The sequence below is a fragment of the Chiloscyllium plagiosum genome, chromosome 38, assembly GCF_004010195.1.
Source record: "Chiloscyllium plagiosum isolate BGI_BamShark_2017 chromosome 38, ASM401019v2, whole genome shotgun sequence".
NCBI lineage: Eukaryota > Metazoa > Chordata > Chondrichthyes > Orectolobiformes > Hemiscylliidae > Chiloscyllium > Chiloscyllium plagiosum.
In genome coordinates this window covers 7,801,532-7,825,443 of record NC_057747.1, presented here as the reverse complement: position 1 = coordinate 7,825,443, position 23,912 = coordinate 7,801,532, and the positions used below count along the sequence as shown (strand labels likewise).

Below are 23,912 nucleotides of genomic sequence, written 5' to 3'. Positions count from 1 at the left end.
AGAGTCAGAGGTGGGAAAAGCAAAAACAAAGAAGAGATAGATAGGCAAGGGAAGCAGAAAGGAAAAGAGATGCAGGAAGTGGAAGGAGAAGAAAGAGATGGACAGGAGTAGATGGGAGAAAGGAAAGAAAAAGAATCAAGAAGAACAAAAAAATTGTTCACTGTTCTGGTGGTAATCTCATGAAACTGGGAAGTACTAGTACTACCCGCAGGGTGAGCTGAATTTATGATTGTCAACGCTATTTTTGACTAATACTCAGTGATGACAATTTTTTAAATAAACAAATGCGGAGTCACCAAGCTTTTTTTTAAAATCCACCTCATGCGACCTCATCACTGATTCAGAACCTTGTGGGTCATGACACACTGTAAAGACTCGAGCACATCATCCAGGCAAACATTCCTATGCTCTATAGAGAGAGTGCTTTACTGTCAGAAGTACTACATTATGGATAAGAAATTAAAAGGAGGCTTCATCTATCTTCACAGGTGGAAAGAAAAATCTCATGGCCCAATATCTCTCCAGTGCCTTGGCCAATATTTAAGCTGAGGAGTGACAGATGGAGTTTAATTTAGATAAGTGCGAGGTGCTGTATTTTGGAAAGGCAAATCAGAGCAGGATTTATACACTTAATGGTAAGGTCCTGGGGAATGTTGCTGAACAAAGAGATCTTGGACTGCATGTCCATAGTTCCTTGTAAGTGGACTCATAGATAGATAGGATAGTGAAGAAGGTGTTTGGATAGAGCATTGAGTATAGAAGTTGGGAGGTCATGTTGCAGCTGTACAGGACATTGGTTAGGCCACTTTTGGCATATTGTGTGCAACTCAGGTCTCCCTCCTATCGGAAGGATGTTGTGGAACTTCAAAGGGTTCAGAAAAGATTTAGAAGGAAGTTGCCAGGGTTGGAGGATTTGAGCTACAGGGAGAGGCTGAATAAGCTGGGGCTATTTTCCATGGAGTGTCGGAAGCCGAGGGGCGACCTTGTAGAAGCTTATAAAATTATGAGGGGCGTGGATAGGAGAAATAGAAAAGGTCTTTTCCCTGGGGTGGGGAGTCCAGAACAAGAGGACATAGGTTTAGGGTGAGAAGGGAAAAATTTCAAAGGGACCTAAGGGGAAACTTTTTCACACAGAGGGTGGAATGAGCTGTCAGAGGAAGTGGAAGAGGCTGGTATAATTACAACATTTAAAAATCATCTGGATGGGTATTTAAATAGGATGGGTTTAGAAGGATATGGGCCATGTGCTGACAAATGGGGCTAGATTAGGTTATGGTCGGCATGGACGAGTTGGACCGAAAGATCTGTTTCGTGCTCTATGACTCTAATATTTAAGCACTTAAGTAACACCACAGAAAACACAAAACACAAATAAAAACAAATACATAGATCTAAAATAAAAACAAAGTGCTGCAGAAACTCAACAAATCTGACAGTGGAGAGAGAAAGAGAATTAACATTTTAGTCCTATGACTATCAGAACTGAGAATAGTTAAAAACATAATAAAAACAAGTGAAGAGGAAATGGAGGACGAGGATCCTGAGGAAAGGTCTGCAACAGGATGGAGGGCAGTAGATATTAAATGAAAATTAGGTTTGGTCGGATAAGACCAGAAGGAATGTTAATGAGATTAAGTAGTAAAGGAATAAATTACGTGATTAGAAGTGTGAAGGGCAGCAAAGTGGTCACCCACTTAAAGCAGATTATCTGATTAATATTGCACCCCCTATATTTTATTAAGTATTAAACTTGAAAAGAACACCTCCTTGCTTTGAAGCTCTAGATGTAGGTTTGCGCACTGAGCTGGAAGTTTCGTTTTCAGACATTTCATCACGATATAGATCACATCTTCAGTGAAGCACTGGTGGTGTAGCTTACTTTCTATTTATATTTTTGGATTTCCTCGGGTTGGTGATGTCATTTTCTGTAGTGATATCCTTTCCTATGGTGATGTCATTCCTGTTCTTTCTCTTATGGGGTGGTAAATGGGTGGTATTTGTTAATAGATTTCCGGTTGGAATGCCATGCTTCTAGGAATTCTTGTGCATGTCTTTGTTTGGCTTGTCCTAGGATGAATGTGTTGTCCCAGTCGAAGTGGTGTCCTTCCTCATCCGTATGTAAGGAAACTAGTGAGAGTGGGTCATATCTTTTTATGGCTAGTTGATGTTCATGTATCCAGGTGGCTAGTCTTCTGCCTGATTTCCATTGTAGTGTTTGTTACAGTTCTTACAAGGTATTTTGGAAATGACATTAGTTTTGCTTATTGTCTGTAGAGGGTCTTTCAAGTTCATTAGCTGCTATTTTAGTGTGTTGGTGGGTTTGTGGGCTACCATGATGTCAAGGGGTCTGAGTAGTCTGGCAGTCAAGTCAGGGATGCCTTTGACGTAGGGGAGAGTGGCTCAGGTTTCTGGACGTGTTTTGGGTTTGGGTTTGCTGCTCAAAGCGGCAGACTGTGTTCATTGGGTACCTGTTCTTTTTGAATACACTGTATAGGTGATTTTCATCTGCTCTGCGTAGTTCCTCTGTGCTGCAGTGTGGCTCACTGATGATGTTACCTACTAAGGTGGAGAAAGTGAGGTCTGCAGATGCTGGAGATCAGAGCTGGAAATGTGTTGCTGGAAAAGCGCAGGTCAGGCAGCATCCAGGGAACAGGAGAATCGACGTTTCGGGCATAAGCCCTTCTTCAGGAAGGGCTTATGCCCGAAACGTCGATTCTCCTGTTCCCTGGATGCTGCCTGACCTGCTGCGCTTTTCCTGCAACACATTTCCAGCTACCTAGTAAGGTGACAAAACGTCTGAAAACGAACCTTCCAGCTCAGCGAGCAAACCTACATCCAAAACTTCAACCTGAACTACAAATCTTCTCAAAACTTGCTTACTTTGAAGCATTCCGAGATCATAGGTGGTGCTATTTAAATACAACTGTTTCTTTATACTTAATTTTCAGCAAATTATACAAAATTAAAAGTCTGTTAAGACTGAGGTCTAACCTAATCCAAAAATCCAGCTGCACAAGAGGACTTCCAAAAAACCATTTATTAACTATTTATGAGCCTCCCAGCAGGGCATTTACCTGTCTAGTTGGAAGTTAAATAATTTCTTTCCCCAAGGGATACACATTCCACCTGCTCTAAGTTAAGAAAAAACTGGCAGTATTTCTGCCCTTTTGAAAGTTTGTTCCCCAACGTGCACTGTAAATGTTGCTTGTGGCCCCTTGTGTGCAGTTATATTGAGGAAATCAGAAAATGGTAAGGAAGCATTTATTCAATACCTTAATGGATCTTGTTTAATGGGACAGACCGTATTCATCTTGGGCAACGTATAATTGAAGTACAAAGCCTTGCTGAATGATCAGAGGAGTGCAGATTCCAAGAATTGCACTCCTCTGAAACTGCAGGGAATTCTCTGTGGCTTTTAGATGATGAGATTCTGTGCAGGTCTCCCAATCTCTTATAAATGACAGAATGTTATGTAACCCTTTGCTGGAACATTGTGTATTTCTCAACAACTAAGAGCCTTCAGTCCTACAAGAGGCAACTTGTCAAAGTGGGAGGCAGAATGAATGCTTTATCAGGCCAATCGAAAAATGTTAAGCAAAAATAACCTCATTGTATTTGAGGATTAATATTCTTCAGCACTGAAGTAATTTACTTGCAGGGAGAGGGAGGTGAATTGCAGTGCCACATATGGCTATGATTGGACTGCTGAAATGTAGTGAGAGAGCCCTTAGATAAAAGCCTGCTTGTTCTGAACTGCAAATTAATGTCAGGACAGGACAGAGTCGTTGCTAAAGGCTGGCAGAGTAAGATAGGAAGCTCCACAGCAACAATTCACCTTCAGTTCAAAGCTACTTTCTCTCACCACCTTCTCCCCACCCCAACATCTGGAAACTGTGTCTGATTTCAAATAACTTCTGTCATCCATCTTCATTCACCCAGGAGGCACTCAGAATAATTTAACAGAAATTATATAAATAGCTACATGCAACTTAAATCATTTCTCGAAATGACGGCATTTTCTGAGGATGGTTATTAATCACTAAACCAAGAACTAAACCACCTGAAATGGAAAGAGGATTGGGCACTGGGGATTGGGAAAACAGCATCAACAGGGAGTGGGGATGTGAGTGTGCAGCATGTGGAGCCAGATCAGGCCTGCCTTTGACTCTTTTACAAGCTCCATGCCTCTTCCAACTTCACCACCACCAGTAATGGAGGAGTTCTAGCTCCAAGGCCTACTTTCCTCTTGTCCACACCACTTGCTGTCACAAAGGCCTGGAGACAGGCAACTCCGTTTCATTAGAATGACACCACATTGCAAAGGAGGTGAAATTTTTAAATTGAAGCTTTGGCAGACATTATTGTAGGTCAACCAGTACCGGGGTGGGGGGGAGCGGAGCAGATGTTTAAAATAACATGTTTAAAGTTAAAAGGAGTTCAAAATAATCAAGATGTTCAGTATAAAACATAAAGCAAATTAAAGTCTTCAGTCTGAGAGTCCAGATAAATGGGGGCAAATTCTTACAATTAGGCTCAGCCCCCTCATAGAATCCTCTCCACCAATGTCTGTCAGCACTGAGTTTCAGCTGAATTAGATACTGTTATATTTCAATTATATAAGGATAGCAAGGAATGCAAGGTAAAAGGAGGCAAATGGAATTGAGGTACAATGATAGAAAGCATCAACAGTGTTGAAAAATGTGTTACTAGAAAAGCACAGCAGGTCAGGCTGCATCCAAGGAGCAGGAGAATCGGCGTTTCAGGTATAAGCCATTCATCATCATCATCATCAGTGTTATCAAGCAGCATTCCCTTAGGAATAACCTACTCGATGTTTCTCAGTTTGGGTTCTGCCAAATCCACTCAGCCCTTGATCTCATTGCAGTCTTGGTTCAAATATGGACTAAAGAACTGAATTCGAGAGGTAAGTGACTGCTTCTGACATTAAGCCACATTTGACGAAGTATGGCATCAAAAAGTCTAGCAAAACTGGAGTCAACGGGAATAGTGTCTGCTTACTGGAGTCATGGAGAGATGGTCATTGATGAAGCAGATGAAGATGATTAAGCCTAAGACATTCCCTTGAGGAACTGAGGGAGTCTCTGGAGCAAGTGGACTTCGAAGCCAGCTGGCTTCAAGAAGGTAAGGACACTAACAAAGCCCCCAGCTCCTCAAGATAATGTCTTAGGCCTAATCATCTCCATCTGCTTTATCAATGACTTTCCCTCCATGATAAGATCAGAAGTGGGAATGTTTGCTGATGATTGCACAATTTTCATTACCATTTCATACTCCTTAGATACTGACGCTGTCCATGGCCAAATGCAGCAAAACCTGGACAATATCCGGGCTTGGGCTGACAAATTGCAAGTAAACATTCGTGCCAAACAAGTCACAGTGTGGTGCTGGAAAAAGCACAGCAGGTCAGGCAGCATCAAGGAGCAGCAAAATTGACGTTTTGGGCATAAGCCACATTCCTGATGAAGGTCTTATGCCCAAAACATTGATTCTCCTGCTCCTTGGAATTCCTGATGAAGGGTTTATGTCCAAAATATCAATTCTCCTGCTCCTCAGATGCTGCCTGACCTGCTGTCCTTTTCCAGCACCACACTCTCAACTCTGATCTCCAGCATCTGCAGTCCTCACTTTCTCCTCATGCCACACAAGTGTATGGCAATGATAATTTCCAATGAGATAGAATCTAACCATTGCCCCCTGACATTCAATGCCACTACCATCACTGAACCGCCACTGTCAAAAACCTGGGAGTTACCTTTGACCAGAAACTGAACTGGATTGGTGTCATGGACCAGGCTAGACTCCTTCAAATTATGTCAAGAAGGTAGCCCAGACCCTATCTTTGCTAGTTGTTTTAAGAGGGTGTAATGCTGATATTCCAGGAGCGATGCATCTGGACAAGCCACTCTGTTTAAACAAAAGAGTTTACTAACAATATTACCGAATGAACACAAACAAAAGAGAACAGAATACAGAATAACAACCTATCCAAAAACCCAACATATTATCCCAACTTAATGATGCTGTTCTAATACTTGCAACAATCACCATAAACAGCCCTTGGCAGAAAAGGTAAAATCAAACACGGGGTCTTACAGGAGAGAAGCCGGAGAGAGAAAAGAGGATCAGCCTGGACCAGTAGCTTTGTTCAACTCTACCATGCGAAAACCAAACCAAACCAGAGAGAGGCTGAGCTGGGAGAACTGGCCACTCCCTTTTCATTGTACAAGATTTTTTTAAACTTAAAAGTCTTTTGTCTGAGTTTGTATCTTTTAACTATAATCAAATTGGCCCTAAAGCCCTTCAACTTAGACTTTTTGCAGTCCGTGTCTTTTACAATCTCTCAAAAAAACCCAAGGACAATATAATCTGGTTAAAGAAGCAGCATCGTCACACCGGTCATATAAATATCTTGGCTCGAAGAGCAGATCAAAGGCTAGGAATCCAGCAGAGAGTAACTCATCCCCTGAGTCGCCAAAGCACGTCAGCCATCTACAAAGGCAGAAATCAAAGGTTGGGAATATTCCCTGGATGAATGTAACTCCAACACAAAGTTTGACACCATTCAGGTCAAAGTAGCCCACTTGATACACACAAACATATTCAATCCCCCTACCACAGACGCTGAGCATCAGCAGTGTGTACTATCTACTAGATGCACTGCAGAAATACAGAGAAGTTCCTTTGACAGCACCTTCCAAAATTATAATCACCTCCATCTAAAAGAAAAAGGCAGCAGGTATATGGAAACTCTACCTTTTACAAGTGCCCCTCCATTGTGAGCTGTCTTCTTGAATCATTGCAGCCCTTGGGGTGTAGGGATACCGATAGTGCCATTTGGGAGTGAGTTCAAGGATTTCAAACCAGTGACACCAAAGCAAATGGTGATATATTTCCAAATCAAGATGTTGAGTGGCATGAAAGGGCATGTGCATGTGATGGTGTTCCAATTAATCTGCTGCTGTTGTCCTTCTAATGGTAGAATTCGTAATATAATTGAAAGAGCCTCGGTGAGCTATTTCTTATTAGTATATTACTCTGTGTGGAAGTTTGAGTCAATAAGATGTGGCACTGGAAAAAGCATGCAGGTCAAGCAGCATCTGAGGAACAAAATTGTCGATGTTTCAGGCATAACCTTTCAGGTCCCGATGAAGGATTATGCCTGAAATGGTTGACTCTCTTGCTCCTCAGATGCTTCCTGACCTGTTGTGCTTTTTCCAGTGCCACACTTTTCAACTCTGACTTTTCCAGCAGCTGCAGTCCTCACTATTTCTTGTCTGTGGAAGTTTGCTGTGAATAAATTGGCTGTAGAATCTTCTATGCTACAAATCAGAAGGAGTCACTGGTCACAAAATATAATGGGACGTACAGAGCTCACAAAAGGGACAATAAGTCAAAGTCTTTCTTTTTTATTTCATTTGCTTCACAACCATGGGATGATAGCAGCTGGAGATTCTGAAAACTAAATTCCAATAATACTATTTCACAAATGCATCAAAGACTTGGCAACCAATCACAATGCACTGTAACAATCAGCTGTTAAAGCTCTGGTTGCAGGTAATATGACCCATAATTGTGAAAATGCGGACAGCCAGCTGTTGAGGGGACAACATTTGTGCTCAATAACTTCATGAATGTTGAGAAAATCCCAATATCTTCAGGAGACTGTTTTTCCAGACATATGTCTATATGGCTGAAAGCGGAGATAGATGTGATTTCAACAGCCATCCCGCAAGGGATTACATTTTCTTCTAAATCCCCATTCACCTCACCCATTCCCATTAAAATGAAGTCTTTTTTTTAAAAACCAAAAATGGCTTGAATAGTGATTTTTCCACTCAATGTATATACGGTTACCACCTCTAGGGCTTCTCTAGGCACTTCAGGAATGAAAGATGATACTCCTTGCATTTAATCTATAAGAAAACCCGAAGTGATTCTAATCTCTCACAGTTTGTTAAATACTGGAAATGGGAATAAAGGCCTCTTTTATTAATAGAGAAGATTCATCCATTTGGGGTCAGGAAGACTCATTCACTTTCCAATAGACCATTGGGAACATAGCATGACTTCTACCATCAAGAAGAACAAGGACAGCAGGTATATGGGAACACCATCCCTTGCAAGTTCCTTCCAAGCTATTCAACTATTCTGACTTGGAAGTGCATTGCTATTCCTTCAGTGATGCTGGGTTAAAATTCTGGAACTCCCTCCCAAACAGTACAGTGGATCCCCAGGACATTGATAGCTGACAATTGGCAAGTAATATTCATGTTACACAAATGCCAAGAAATTACCTTCTCCAACAAGAGAGAATCTAACCATTGCCCTTTTTATTCAATGATATCATCTTCCTGAATCCCCCACTATCAACATACAAGTGATTACCGTCATTGACCAGAAATTGAACTGTATTAGTCACAATGACGTTTTCTTCAAAGCTTTTTAACACCCAACTTCTTACACTCTTCTTACTAGCAATACCCTTGGACAATCACAACTCTGGGAAATGCTATTTCTAGGTGTGTCTATCAAACAAACATAGTGCTCATGTATCTATTGTAGTGTCTATTAATGCTCCCTCTCAAGTTTCAAGAGAAGAATGTACACAATAAGTGCAAATGTGCCCAGACAGTGGTTAGGGAGAATATGCCTACCACAAGGCTCCTCAAGCGCTTTCAAGGAGCAGGCCAGCAAGCTGACAGGAAAGCCAGGGAATGAGCCTCTGCTACTTGGCAACTGGAAATCTACAGCCACCTGGTGAGAAAGCCTCCAACATACTATTCCCTGCTACTCATCAAGCAGCAACATTTTAAGAAAGTCAGAGAATTCTGCAGAAACCCTGCAGGTCTTGCAGCAACTGTGCAGAGAGAAACAGAGTTAACATTTCAAATCCAAATATGAAGCCTTCTGAATAAGATTCTTACATGATAAAATATTAACTCTGTTTCTCTCTCCACAGTTGCTCCAAGAACTGCTGAGCTCGTTCAACACTTCTTGTGGTTGTTTCAGATTTCCAGCATCGACAGGATTTTGCTTTTGTGAGATTTTAATAAAATTTTAGGTATGAATGGCAACTCACAACCTTAATAAATCTTTAATTCTTTTAGACAGCCTCTGTGTCCCATGCCAAAAGTAGAAGAGTCTCAGCCCGAGGCCCATCTCTACCAGCCCACATATCACACCCCTGAGAAGGAACAATGGAGAGCCTCAGGGAAGCACCTACAAAGCCTCCTTTCCCATCCCCCATCAACACAGAGACAATCACCTCATGTTTCCATCTAGAATAGGCTCATGATAACATTCTATCAGCAGAGGCCTCCACCTACAAAGAAACAATCAAGGAGTCGGATATATAGACAACTGCTGGAGAACACATCCTTGCCGAGCTCAGCACGGTTGGAGAACCTCTGAATTCAGCATTAATGAGCTGCAGAGGCAAACAAGAAGTCATCTTGCAGAAGTGCCAGAGATTGTGCACAAACTGGAAGGAACAGCACAGGAGTCTGCTCAAGTTCTATCTGATGTCTCTCTTACACAACTGTTTAGTTGCCTTCACAGATAAGGTAGCGTGTGCCATGAACAGCTAGATGCAAAACAATCAGTGTCTGTCAGAAATATGAGGGGAACCTCACTCTGTCAGCCATCATTCATTGGTTTGGCAAGAGGGGGGCTACAGGACTTTAACCCCCATATCCTTAAGAGATGAAGCAGATACCATTGTGCATGGACAGGGAGAAGCTATGACAGACAGGCACTCATGGATTATCCTCTCAGGCTACTCCAGCGGTGCCCCACCGTACCATTTTCCCCTGCCAGGGAACTAAAAGTCTTCAGGCTGAGGAGGTCACACAGAGGATTCCCCAGGGGCCTGGGTCTTCTAGGCCTCAGACCACCAGAGTGTACACCCCAAAGTTATCTCTGGGAAGTTGGCAAAGCAGTCAGGAGGACTCCTCAAACTCAACTGTGGCTACCAAGCTAACATGAAGGTCTTGAAAGCTGACCCACCTAAAAAGGCACTGTACCTGCATCCTCCTCCTTTGCCCTCATTCTGGTCTCACTACCAAGGAGTGCCACTGCGAGCAGGTTTGACCCACACTGCTGCTGCGTCTCCCCCAATGACTGCCAACAAAATCCAACGAATGAAATCTAGAATTTTTCCTAATGAATGTTAATTGATTTTTGCAGGGAAGCACATCAGCGCTCAGTCAATCTTTGTTTTTTTTTAACCAATATTTGATCATCTTTAGCTCCAACCAAAATGACTAAAAGCATTGGAAGTCTCTCTAAGTGCACTATTGTCACTTCTTCACAGTTAGTTCAATACGAATTAATGATTGATTTAAAGTACAGTCTGTTCTGCTATAATGCAGTAGTTGTGTTCTTGTGCAACCTTGTGTTATTAAAAAAAACACACGATAGAAATAACGGGGGCCATGGGAAAAACAGGGTTGGGGCGAACCACCAAAAATATCAGTCAAAGTGAGATGAAAACAGTAGTTAGCTTAATACAAACGTTAATACAGTCCAAGTAAAATCATCTATTTTAATGAAATAATGCAATAAATTTAACACTTTAAGGGGTTTCTGAGTTGGGTGAGTTATAGTACTATATTAAGACAGGGGCTGAGGGTCATCATCAGCATCATCATCACTTTCAGATGCAGTTCTGGGTGCAGGGTTACGAACAAGAAATAATTAGTCCAGTAGTGGATGGCTGTGGTTCATTGTGTTCAGACTGTTTCTTCGGGGTTTGCTTAAAAAAGGCAAATAGTTTTTGCTGCTTTGCCATCTTTCTTCTTTCATGAGGAAGCTGTTCATGGGGTGCCAGATAAGATATTATGCCATGAACGGCTATCCTACTGCATTATCCATTGTAGTCATTGTCTTCTAAGAGCTGCAACTGCTTCTCTGTCTTCTATCCTGAGGGAAGTTAAGGACAAGTGGAACGTTCTCATGCTGTTGCATCATGGACTTCATCATTTTCATATCAAGCTTCAAGTTCCCCTGCAGCAACAGGTTGTTGTAGATTAGTCTCCACTTCTTCAAATCCATCATGCTTTGCAAGATTGATACAATGTTCACGGATTGCTGGAAGCTCCTTAACACCTTTAAAATCATGAAGAAAATCTGGGAGAAGCTTGCGTCAAGCTGCATACAAGCAGTCCTTACTGACAACACCCAGGCTTCCAAAATGATGTCAATAGTATTCTTAATGTTAAAGCTCTTTCAGAATTGAAGAACACAGTCCTAATTATCCCCCTCACTAGCTGCAATGAGCTTTCTGAACATGCACCTTAATGCACCCTGGTCCATGGGTTGAATGAGAGAGTTTGTATTCAGAGATAGAAATAGAACTTTAATGTTTTCAGAAAGCTCACTAATGGTGGTAGGGTGGCTTGGTGCATTATCCAGAATGAAGAGAATCTTGAAATCTAAATCTTTTCTTTTGCAATAATTTCTAAAAACACTTAAAAACATCAACAGCACAGTCAAAAACAGTTGCCCGGTCATCCAACCGCTTTTACTTGACCTGAAGTAAACACCTTGAATGGACCTAAGGTAACCAGGGATGGAATCGCATAATAGCCAACAGGAGTTCATGTTTCAAGACAATCGTTCCCCAATTCACCAACAGTGTTACAGCCAAATCAAGTTGACAAAACTCATTGTAGGAAAGCAATCTGTATTTTAAATCTTAAAATGGAGCAGCTGCACCACCTACTGGTGGGATTCAGAAACACTTAATTCATGGATTAAACTCTGTGTTGAACTGTAAGTTAGAACAAAAAACAAAGAACAAAGAAAATTTACAGCCCAGGAACAGGCCCTTCGGCCCTCCAAGCCTGAGCCAATCCAAATCTACTGTCTTAACTTGTTGCCTAATTCCTAAGCATCTGTATCCCTCTGTTCCCCACCTACTCATGCATCTATCCAGACGCACCTTAAATGAATCTACCGTACCTGCCTCTACTACCTCAGCTGGGAACGCATTCCAGGTACCTATCACCCTCTGTGTAAAGTACTTGTCACGTGTATCCCCCTTAAACTTTCCACCTCTCAGCTTGAAAGTGTGACCGCTCATTATCCTTCACCCTGGGAAAAAGCTTGTCTCTATTCACCCTGTCTACACCCTTCATGATCTTGTAAACCTCAATCAGGTCCCCCTCAATCTCTTTTTTTCTAATGACTTCAAACCTAACCTAGTCAACCTCTCTTCATAGCTAGCACCTTCCATACCAGGCAACATCCTCGTAAACCTTCTCTGCACCCTCTCCAAAGTGTCCACATCCTTTTGGTAATGTGGCGACCAGAACTGTACACAGTATTGTAAATGCAGCCGAACCAACGTCATGTACAATTTTAACATGACCTGCCAGCCCTTATACTCAATACTCCGTCCGATGAAGGCAACCATACCATATGCCTTCTTGACCACTCTATCCACCTGTGCAGCAACCTTCAGGGTACAATGGACCTGCACTTCCAGATCTCTCTGCTCATCAACTTTTCCCAAGGCTCTTCTGTTTACTGTATAATTTGCTCTAGAAATAGACTTTCCAAAATGCATCACCTCACATTTGCCTGGATTGAACTCCAAGTTATTAAAAGTGATCAGTGTAGCTGTTGATATAGCAATGTGCATTATTTCTTTTCCTATCTCTATTAATAACGGCAGGTCCAATCTGTTACAAAATAAAATTGATGTGTTTGTAGTCAACTGCGACAGTCTTGCACTCTTATTTTATCTCAATCATAAATTATCCCTTCTCAGAGAGCTAAACTTGGAAAGTCTCAATGATCAAGTTAAAACCATAGTTTGTGCCATATCAGCAAGGCTGGTTACCATTAGCCTGTCAGCTTACAGGCAATTCCTTTTATGTAATTGTAAGGTGAAATGAATTTCCTGATGAAGAGCTTATGCCTGAAATGTCAATTCCCCATGCTCCTCAGATACTGCCTGATCTGCCGTGTTTTTCCAGCACCACACTTTCGTCTCTGAAGTGAATTTGAGCCTGCATTTATAAAACACCTTCTACATCCACAGGAAGTCCTTTACATCCATTGAAATAGTTTTAAAGTGTCTGCAATGGGAATGTCATTATAAATCAGGACTAAGGTAAGATTTCAGACAATGTCAACAATTTGTATTAACAAGAGAAAAGGACATGGAGTCCTCCAAAAGATGTTCCAATAATATAATTGTTGTAATTGTCTGAAATTTGGCTTTCTGTGACAAATCCCATATTTGCCCTGACTTACATTAGCTCTGATATGGAAAACTCTCCCACTTGAATGAGGAGACCTTTCACAATAACCAACAACAGCAGGTAAAAGATAACACCCCTGACAGTGCAGCACTCCCTTAGTATTCTTCTGAACTGCTAGCCGAGATGACATGCTTAAGTGAAGGAGGTCTTGTGGTGCAATGGGTAGTGACACTACCTCTGAGCCAGACCTCCTGTGTTCAAGATGGCCTCAGAGATAATCATAACATAGCTAAACAGGTTGGTTATCAATCTGTGTATCCTTCCACACAACCGATGGCAGTCAGTAAGTGTGAGGGAGAGCTTTTTGATCAGCCAGAATTGTGTGTATACCTGCAGTGCAAAAAATTCTATACACAGGTTCTATAAAACAAAAACTTCATGAAATAATATTCATTCAGTTTCACTCATGATTATCCTTTGATTTCCAACATTTTGAAAAAAATTCAAAAGCACTGGTGATTATGAATGCAAATGATAAAAATCAATGCGGAACAAAAACACTGCCTCCAGTTCATTAACATTCATGTAAATGATGAATAAGACTCACACAAAGGGTGACAAAAGAAACATCGCTGACGTGTCATTCACCTCAAACATCACCAAATGGCTATCGTTCTGGCTCACAAATTCATGATAATGCAATCCCAGATTGACAGCTAGGACATTCTGACACTTACGACAAAATATTGATATCACAAAAAGGAGTGGGATTGAGGGAGGCTGATGAATCCATCCGGTGTCAAAGGTTCTCAATTCACCACCACCAATCATTTATCAATTAAATCCAGTGTTCCCTTATGAACATTAGGAGCAGGAATGGGCCATTCAGTTCCTTTAACCTGTCCTTTCATTCAGTAAGATCATAGCTGGTCTGACTGTGGTCTCAACTCCACAATCATGCCTAGCCTGATGATGATGTTCATCTACCTTTTCCTTAAAGAGGTTTAATATTCCTGCCTCCAGTGCTCTATGGGGAAGATAATTCCATTGACAAATGGCTCTGAGAGAAAAGCATCCTCCTGAGCTCTGTTTTAAATGAGAGACCCCTCATTTTTAAGCTGTGTTTCCTTGTTCTAGTCATTCCCCAAAGGAAACATCCTTTCAACATTCACATTGTCAAGTCCCTTTGGAATATTCCATAGATCACCTCACATTCTTCAATATTCTAATGGATGTAGATTCAACCTATCCAACCTTTCTCAAGGCAACAGCATCCTCATCCCAGGAATCGGTGAGCTTTCTCTGAACTACTTCTAACAGATTCAAATTAAGTCAGATCTGATATAATGTGATAGTTTTGCTCTCGTGTGATTTTACGTTATAAGAAAATCGTGCAATAGGCACACCATTTAAACTAATGGGGTTGGAATCACATTACAGCCAATACAGGTAAGGAAAATTTGTGTTCTATGCCAATTCATGTTGAAAAAACATGCGTTATAGCAGATTCAACTGTAAAGAGTCCAAGACCTTATACAGTACTCACTCAATCCCATATCTGACATCCCACAAAATGTGTGATGTAATTTTGTCTTCTACTCAAATGACCAGTGTGCGCTTCATCATACCTGCAGAATTTGGTCTGTAGTAATTTTCTGAATCCTACTTTCCATCCTACTTAAGATAATAGATGAACCTCCGCATAAATTTGCAGTTTTTATGGACCTTCTAGTACCATTTACAAAACTTCTCTCATCCACAGAAAGATCTGACTTGGAAGGAAAGGTACTTGTATGGATGATGTATCTGTCCACGTGGGTATTGACTCACCTGCCTGTAAGTGCAGATGACGATTTCTCGCAAGTGGTAATGCATTGGAGTCATAGTCTCACTCACAATGTCCAGAGCCAGGTCTACTTCCTTCTTCATTTTGTGTCCATCGGGCAAGAGTCGAACTATCTGCATCACAATCTGAGAGAAAGATGTGTAAGGTTAATGCCATAGTTTTGTAATTGGAGTCATGTCCTTTCCCAGCTGTACGGATTTTCAGTGTGAAAGCAAATAGTTAGACTTATGCCTGTGGCAGCATTGCAAACAAACTCCATTCTCCAAAGCACAGGTTTCCACAGGCAAACTCCTGAAAAACTGCTGCCTCATCGCGCCAGGGACCTAGGTTCAATTCCAGCCTCGGGCGACTGTCTGTGTGGAGCTTGCACATTCTCCCAGTGTCTGCATGGGTTTCCTCCAGTTGCTCTGGTTTCCTCCAACGATCTAAAGATGTGCAGTTTTGGTGAATTAGCCATGCTAAATTGCCCATAGTGTTCAGGCTGCGCAAGTTAGGCACGTTGGACATGGGTAAATATAGGATTGGGGAATGGGTCTGGGTGGGCTACTCTTCGGAGCGTCAGTGTGGACTTGTTGGACGAAAGGGCCTGCTTCCACACTGTAGGGATTCTATGATCTACTTCAAAATCTCTGTTACTGGCCCTCCAATCTACTCATGAAGCGCTAACAACCCTGAGAAGAACTAGCCTTGAGGCTCATACCTCCATAATTGATGAGGCAATATGTATCAATGCAGTAATAGAGCAGAGGTCCCGTGGAAATTCACTTGCAAACACTAGTCGCTTTTCACTGACCTACTCAAGCCTTTGCCATCTAAAAGCTTCCATCCTGTGTCTAATCTCGATCTTTATTGCTCTACAATTGGTTCTGAAGCTTAACAGAATGCAGGCATTCTCCAAGCTCAGCACATCACAAAGGAGAAGAAGCTAAAGATGAACAGTACCTGGAAGCACAGTTTAAAACATAGATAGCCACAACAGCATAGATATTATGAATGGCAAAATTCACTCATGATAACGAATTTCAGTGATTCAATCACAGTGAGAGTCCAGAGCAAACCTGTTTATCTGGGAGTTGCCTTTCACCTACCTCAAATTCTCCCTTTGTGTACTTAGCATCTGGCACACTCACGAGTTCTTCTTCATTATTTTCAGGAATTCCCTGCAACAAGGACACAGAACTAGATGAGCAGTTTTTTAGCTTCCTGGGTTTGATCAATACTCAAGGTATAGGAGGAACTTCCCTCAACAAATTTCCTTCTCCTAACCTCCATGGGCCTTGAACTGTGATTAAATGCATGAGTGATGAAATTCCTTTCTTCTCCCTGAATCTGAAAGTGCTCAAAGATGATTTAACAAGTATGAACAGCCTCCAGCAGTCAACAAAGTGACGATGCCTAACTGCCTTTAAACTGAGCTGTTTGATGGGCCATTTAGAGGTCAGTTCAGAGTCTACCACATTGCCATGGTTCTGGAGTTACATGTAGGCCACACCAGGTAACAATGGCAGATTTCCTTCCCCAAAAGACATTATTGAACCAGATGGGTTTCAGTGACAATCTGTGATAATTTCACAGTCACCACTATCCTGCTAATGATCATGATCTTATAATTAAACACCCAGAGATTGATTCATTCTGTACGTTAATTTGTCTAACACAGTAAAACATATTACAAGTCGTGAAGCTGACATTACAAGAAACAGCTAACTTCAGTGCGTGCAGCTTGCAAACCCAACTGCCAGGTAGAGTTGCAACATTTTAGATGAACAGCACAGAGTCCTTATCAGTGAATTCTCTTAAAGGTGAGATATACATACAACAATCAGCTTTTATATCCCAGGCTTTTTTCATTAAATTCAAGTTCCACCTGTTGCAGTAAAGCTTTATCTTGAGCTGTTTTCATAACAATTTTTGTTAGTGTTGGCTTGTCCTGGTCTTCTGATCCCAGGGGACAGGGTGAGATGGCAGTTCCCAATGACTGAAATGTGGATCAAACCTTCAGTGTTGACATTATTCTGAAACTCACATGAGCCACTGTCGCAGCTGGGCTGACCAGCCACAAGACTCAACCTTACTGGATGAATATTCAGCATCAAACCCAGGAGGAAAGTACTGCAACCCTCATTTTAAGCTCACAGAAAACTAATTTTCCCTGCATTCTAATTTATGCCAAGTCTTGTTCTCCCCTGAAGACTGTGCTCACTGATCTGAAGAGACTCCTAGAGGACAATTTCCAATGCAATTAAGAAATATGCAGCCCTAGACAGCAAGCCAGAATTCTGACACCTCTGCAACACCCTGGAATTTTAAAGCACCAGTATATAACAGAGATTCTGGGGACACCTCCCGCCACCCAATTTATTATCCATAAGCTCCTGACAAACTTGTAAATAGAATAAGGTGATTTTCTAGTGATAATTTGCCCAACTCAAATAACCTGGTGCTGAGCTGGTCCAGGAAGGGCAGCTGCAAACGAAAACAATAGGGACCTGGACATTATCCAACAATGCTTCTCCACCCCGCCCCCCCCGCGACCGCCACCAACTCCAACAGCATCAGGTTCAAAAGCAGGCCCCTGGTCCTAATCCCTTATATGGTTTGAGCATCAGATTTTGACTGATATTGTGCATGTCCTACAAGAATTCTGGCGGAACACATGTTACAGATCCAGCTTGATCTCCATTCTGTATAAACCACTGGGTTCCACTTTGCATGGGTGTCTACCCTGCTGGAATACATTCCAGGGACTGGGACCCCAGCACACTAATGTAAGGAGCTAAACTGTTTGCTTCCAAATGCTACCATCATTACAAAGTTAAAGAACAATTAGAGTTGTTCAAAACAGGGCAGTGGCTTCATTAGATCTGGAATCGGTTAAATACAAGAAAATCTCATGAAGTAGTGTTCAGTCTGCATAATTTAAAATCATCTGTGCTGCACAGCACAAATAAGCTGATAGTACATAAGAGGCCAGCGTACGTCACTGACTAAAACTGGAGAAAAGTACCAACCTTGAAGTGCCAGAAAGCGAGGACTGACAGCACCATGGCAGTCGTTGTCCTTCCTTTCCCGTTATGACAGTTAAATACAATTGCTGAGCGGGTATCATCTGCGAAAACTGTTTTCATGGCTTCAAATAACTTGTCAAAGTCCTTGAGAGGAAATGAAGTCATAGCAATGAATGGCAAGTCAGTGAGAAATTTGGAGAATAAAATGTAATATCAAATAAAAATCTGGACACAAAATTAATTTTAGCTTATGCACTGTTGCCCCTATTTTCCTCCTTTCTTTCCTAAAAGAATCCTCACAAGGACAGAGGTCCTTTCAGCATCCCTTTACCTTTTCTCTTGGAGCACCACAATCAGGAATGGGGACACGTCTATACAGTAGGCCCTGGTGGGAGCTCTTCAGTTGGTTGAAAATCTCCTGCATGGTGAGACAACTTTTAAACAACTTCATCTGCTTCTCCTGCTCCAGCTGTACTTCAAGTAACTTCTGCGATGCCAAAATCTCATTTTTAAGGCCATTTTCTAGTTTCTTTTGAAAAAATGAAATTAATAACATTAACAAAAGCCAGAAATATACTCCATTATAAACAAATATGCATTGATATTTTGCTGAAGAACTGTTTTGACAAACCATAGCTTCACAGAGTCATACAGACCCAACCAGTCCACACCAACCATATTTCCGGACTGTCCCACTTACCTGTGTTTTGCCCTAATCCCTCCAAATGTTTTCTAGTCATGTATCTATCCAAATGTCTTTTAAATACTGTAACTGTACTTACATCCACCACTTCCTCTGGCAGTTCATTCCACACACAAACCACTCTCTGTGTAAAAAAGTTACCTCTCATGTCCTTTTTCAATCTTTCTCCTCTCACCTTGAAAATATGCGCCCCTAGTTTTGAACTTTGTCACCCTAGGGAAAAGACCCTTGTATTCACTTTATCTATTCCCCTCTTGATTTTATAAATCTTTATAAGGTCCACCCTCAGTCTCCTATGCTCCAGTGAATAAAGTCCCAGCCTATCCAGCCTATTTTTATAACTCAAACCCTCAATTCCCAGTAACATTCTGGTAAATATTTTTTGATTCCTTTCTAATTTAATAATGTCCTTCCTATAGGAGGATGACAAGAACTGCATATAGTACTCCAGAAGATGCCTTGCCAACGTCCAGTACAACCTGAACATGATATTCCAATTTCTATACTCAAAGGTCTGAACAATGAAGGCAAGCACGCTAAATGTCTTCTTAACCACACTGTCTACCCGTGTCACAAATTTCAAAGAATTATATACCTGAACCCCTATGTCTCTCTGTTCTAAAACACTACCCAAGGCCGTACCATTAATTGTGTAAGTCCTGCTCCTTGCTTGTTTTACTAAAATGCAATACCTCTCATTTATCCAAATTAAACTCCATCTGCCACTCTTTAGCCCACTGATCCAACTGATCAAGATCTCTTCGTAATCTTAGATAATCTTCTTCACTGTCCTTTAAAAGTCTGTTGATTATTTTAAATGTTCATTTTTACCATTTCTCTCTTTATGGTAACAGTAAATGATCAAACCAAACAAACAGAACTAAATTTATTTATGTGATCCTTCTCAGCCTTTAAATTATTTAACAAGTATATACTTTTCTTCTGTTCAATCATTGCTAGACAACCTCTCCAACTAGGCCCCATGCTTTTCACTTTCAAATCAACCCCTCAACTGCTAACTGTCATTGGGTGCATTCCTAGAGATTTAATCATATGACCTTCGGCAACTGGCCACTGAGCATGTCTACATCATGAAGTCTCACCTTCATTCACCAATTGAAAAGTGAACAGAATTTTGAATGCCTGAAGGGATGATTATTGATTAATCAAATTTTTATTCATCCATCTTCAATGCTTTTTCTAACAAGAGAACCAGCACACCAGGGCAGTGAATGAGATAGATAACTCTTCCAATGGTCAATGTTTTTCCTTCAGCACTGATCAAGCCAATGTCCTGGAGATTAATCTTCAAGTCCTTAAGACTCCTTGGTAGTTAGTAATGCCAATTAGATTCAGCATCCAAGTGAGATAAATTGATCCACAGCAGCATTTACTCTTCATCCCCTGCTGACTTTCACCAAAGATGTATCTCATCTCAGATATGAGCGTTTACAGACTTGAAATGTTAGCTGTCTCCACAAATACTGTCAGACTTGCTGAGTTTTCCCCAGCACTTTATTTCTAATTCAGACTTCCAGCAACTGCAGAATTTTGCTTTTGTGTATCTTATCTCATAAGACAGTTCCTCCATTACACAAAAATATTTAAGGGCCAAAATTCTTTAAAATCACAAAGTACAAAAAGACCAAAGTGTGTTTTAGCAAATGGCCATAGCACTTGAATCAAGCATTTAAAAAGGAATTTATGTGGGGACAATCCATTAATTCTTTAACTTCATCCTCCATTTTACACATGCCACCTCCCCCTTCCCCTGCTGCCAAGTCAGCATGGTGTGTGACTTAGAGGGCAATTTGATGGTGTCCCATGCAGCTGATACTACAAAAAATTCCTTTGTTGCAGCTAAGTTCACTTCCCAGCCTCCCAAATTCTAAGTTTTACAAGTTAACTATAAGTAACAAAATTAAAGAGACTGCATGCAGCTTTCAAATGGGAATGCTAGGCCAATTATCCCATGACCTCTAACCAGGTCTTGCTCCCTGAACTGCCACAGAAGATTGATACTCATTATATTCAAAAGCCCCTCATCATAGCATTTATTTAGCAACATAAAGATGATTTATCCCTAAGACGTCAATGGCTAAAGGACAATACTTCAAGTATGTTTATCCAGCATTGAACAATAGGACAATAGCGCTCGGATGAATTGTACAAATTGAGATCATATAAATGCTTAAGACGCTCAGATCATTTTGATCGGTGTCAGCCCTGGCTCATCGGGACCACCTTCGCTTTTGCTCAGCAGATTCACAGAGCTGAGCATGTTATCCAATTTGACACTCCAGTGTGGTGCCAAGGGAGTGCTATAATGACAGACGTATTTTTGAAATTCTTTACCATGGAAGGTTGGTGGTAAACCAGTCTCTAGGTCATTAAGTATATTCAAGGCTGAGATAGACATTTTTAAACTGCAACGGATTCAAAGGATATGGGGAAAAGGCAGTAAGTGGAATTGAGAACCATTAGACCAGTCATAATCTCACTGAATGATGGAGCAGACTCAATGGGCTGAATGGGCTACTTCTGCTTCTACATTTTGTGGTCTTACAATCTTAGGTGACAGCTTTCGGATGAGAAGTTAAGCCTGTCTTCTCTGGCAGAAGTAAAAGATCTGAGAACACTGTTCAATGAACTGAGGGGGAGCTCTCATTGGTGTTTTGATCAATACTTATTACCTCAACAATTTCATTAAAGAAGATCTGATTTTTATAGTACTGTTGGTTGTGGGGAGCTTGATGTGCTGTGCACAAATTGGCAGCTGCTTTCCCACAATAAAAGAGTGTCTACACTTCAAAAGGCCTTCCACTGGTTGGGGGCAATCTAGTATCAGGGCATAGCTTAAATATTAAAGTTATAACTTTGTTATGGCTACTACATATAAAGTGTAGTCAGGAGTCTAGAATGCTCTTCTACAAATGTATTTTGTGCTACATCCGGTTAATCTTAAATCTGAGATTAGTAGGTTTGTATTAACCAAAGTTATGGAGGAAAAAGGGTTAAAAAAAAATTAAAAACAGGTAAATGAACTTTGGTTACAGATCAACCAAGATCTCCTTGAATGGTGGGGGTAGGCTGAAGGGTCAAACTGGTTTACCCCAATCCTGTTCTTAATTTATTAGCTGCAAATGCTTTTTGGAATAAACACTTCAACAGTACTGTTGAAGAGTCATATTGGACCAAAACACTAATCCTGCTTTCTTTCCACAGATGCTGCCTAACCTGCTAAGTTTTTCCAGCAATTTTTGATTTTGTTTTATTTCCAGCATTCGCAGTTCTTTCATTTTTTTTCCCTCTAAGGAGGCAATCTTCCTTTGAACCAGAGAAACATAACACTCACATTGGACATTTTTCTACAGCAATAACCTCAAGCAGACATTGTTCTGGTTACTCACTTCGAGCTGCTCTGATGAGTTGGTGGGTATCGTGATGGGCTGTTCCAAGCAGGTTGGTTCCCGGGGTGTGTACACTTGGCCATTCCCCTCCAGCACTAACTCCTCTCGTAAGGTCACCCACAAAATGTTGCTGTAATTCCTCTTCTTATCAGTCAGGTATGTCAGGACCAAGCCACAAGCCTGTCAAGAGGAGCCACTAAACCATTATCTTAATAGAGCACAGTGATGATGCTGTCACTTTAAAAGGCTGTTTTGTTTTGGCTTTGTTTGAAGAGAAGTTCTAAGGCAGAGATACCAAACTGGCTACTTGAAGGTGACTTAAGTAACAACTTGAGGCCTTTAGTTTTATTTAAAGTTTGAACAATGGGAGCCACCTGAATGGGTGTGGCCAGCTCTTACAGATTCAGATTTCTGGGTTTTGGTTTTATCAGTAATGTTAGAAGCGGTTTGGGATCTCAAAACAGCTGTGAACTTTAGTGAATGTCTCTTGGTTGTCACACTCTCTGAATGTTCTCTTAATATTTCTTCCTCTTGGACTGGAGCATTGCATTTAAGAATCGGTGTCTGAATTTGCCTTTTTGCCATGGCGTGCGATTATGGGATGTTACTGTAGTGGAACAGTTAATTAGTAATAGGTACTGTATCTATTATTCAAGTTTTCCAACAGTTGTTATTCTGAATTCCTCTTTCTTTTGTTTGTATTTAACTATAGTGTTTTGCTTAATGTCAAGTAGTTTGACCAGTCGCATCAAATCTGGAACATGCACTTTACATCTACCTTTCAAGTAAGAAAATGTTAGGATGTAGGCTACCTTCTTAAAATATTTTGAGGCAGTCTGGCCTGGTCTGCAACATGCACAACATCAGGACTTACCTAAAGCTGCTCTGTCAATATACATCTTGTAAAATTGAACAAGGAGCCTCAGCACAAGCCAAATTAGCAACCTCTATTATTGAGGTTGGGTCCATGCTTTTTTTGTTTGAGGGTGGCATTGATTGGTATTGTGGAGTCTCAGGGGTCAATCAAGCAATTTACTGCCATCTCTGGTTTGCACTACCATCATATCTTGGTGTTCTCTTTTAGGATCTAACCACAAACTGCAACTGCACTAAAAGCAAATCCTTTCAAAACTTCAGGTCATACACTTCAAACAGGACAAAGCAGAAAATAAAAAATGGAAGCACAATGAAGGCTTGAGTAGTCTTGGTTTTGAAGGCCAGATTGATAGAGTTCAGTGTCACAATGGGGGAGCCAGGACAAACAGGATAAAGGTATATCTTTTCCAAATCTGACCGCCGTTCCCAAACTAACAAAGAACAAAGAAAATTTACAGCCCAGGAACGGCCCTCCAAGCCTGAGCTGATCAAAATGTACTGTCTAAAGCTGTCGGTCAATTCCTAAGCATTTGTATCCCTCTGCTCCCCACCGACTCATGCATCTGTCCAGATACACCTTAAATGAATGTACTGTGCCTACCCCTACCACCTCTGCTGGCAACACGTTCCAAACGCCCACCACTCTCTGTGTGAAGTATTTGCCGCGTGTATCCCCCTTAAACTTTCCATCTCTCACCTTGAAAGCATGACCACTCATTATTGAATCCTTCACCCTGGGAAAAAGCTTGTCTCTATTCACCCTGTCTATACCCTTCATGATTTTGTAAACCTCAATCAGATCCCCCCTCAATCTCCTTTTTTCTAGTGAAAATAAACCTA

The 23,912-nt window shown here is 41.2% G+C and overlaps 1 protein-coding gene across 6 annotated transcripts in view; it reads right to left on the bottom strand.

Annotated features, from left to right (window-relative positions):
• LOC122541788 (paladin-like) overlaps positions 1 to 23,912 on the bottom strand; it is a 244,182-nt gene that overhangs the window by 109,385 nt on the left and 110,885 nt on the right. For all 6 annotated transcript variants that reach the window (XM_043678767.1, XM_043678766.1, XM_043678768.1 and 3 more), the window contains exons 14-18: positions 22,197 to 22,376; positions 18,415 to 18,612; positions 18,087 to 18,227; positions 16,164 to 16,235; positions 15,060 to 15,200 (exon numbers count right to left, since the gene is read on the bottom strand). In XM_043678767.1, the coding sequence (XP_043534702.1) occupies positions 15,060 to 15,200; positions 16,164 to 16,235; positions 18,087 to 18,227; positions 18,415 to 18,612; positions 22,197 to 22,376 (732 nt within the window). The remainder of the gene's footprint in view (positions 1 to 15,059; positions 15,201 to 16,163; positions 16,236 to 18,086; positions 18,228 to 18,414; positions 18,613 to 22,196; positions 22,377 to 23,912) is intronic.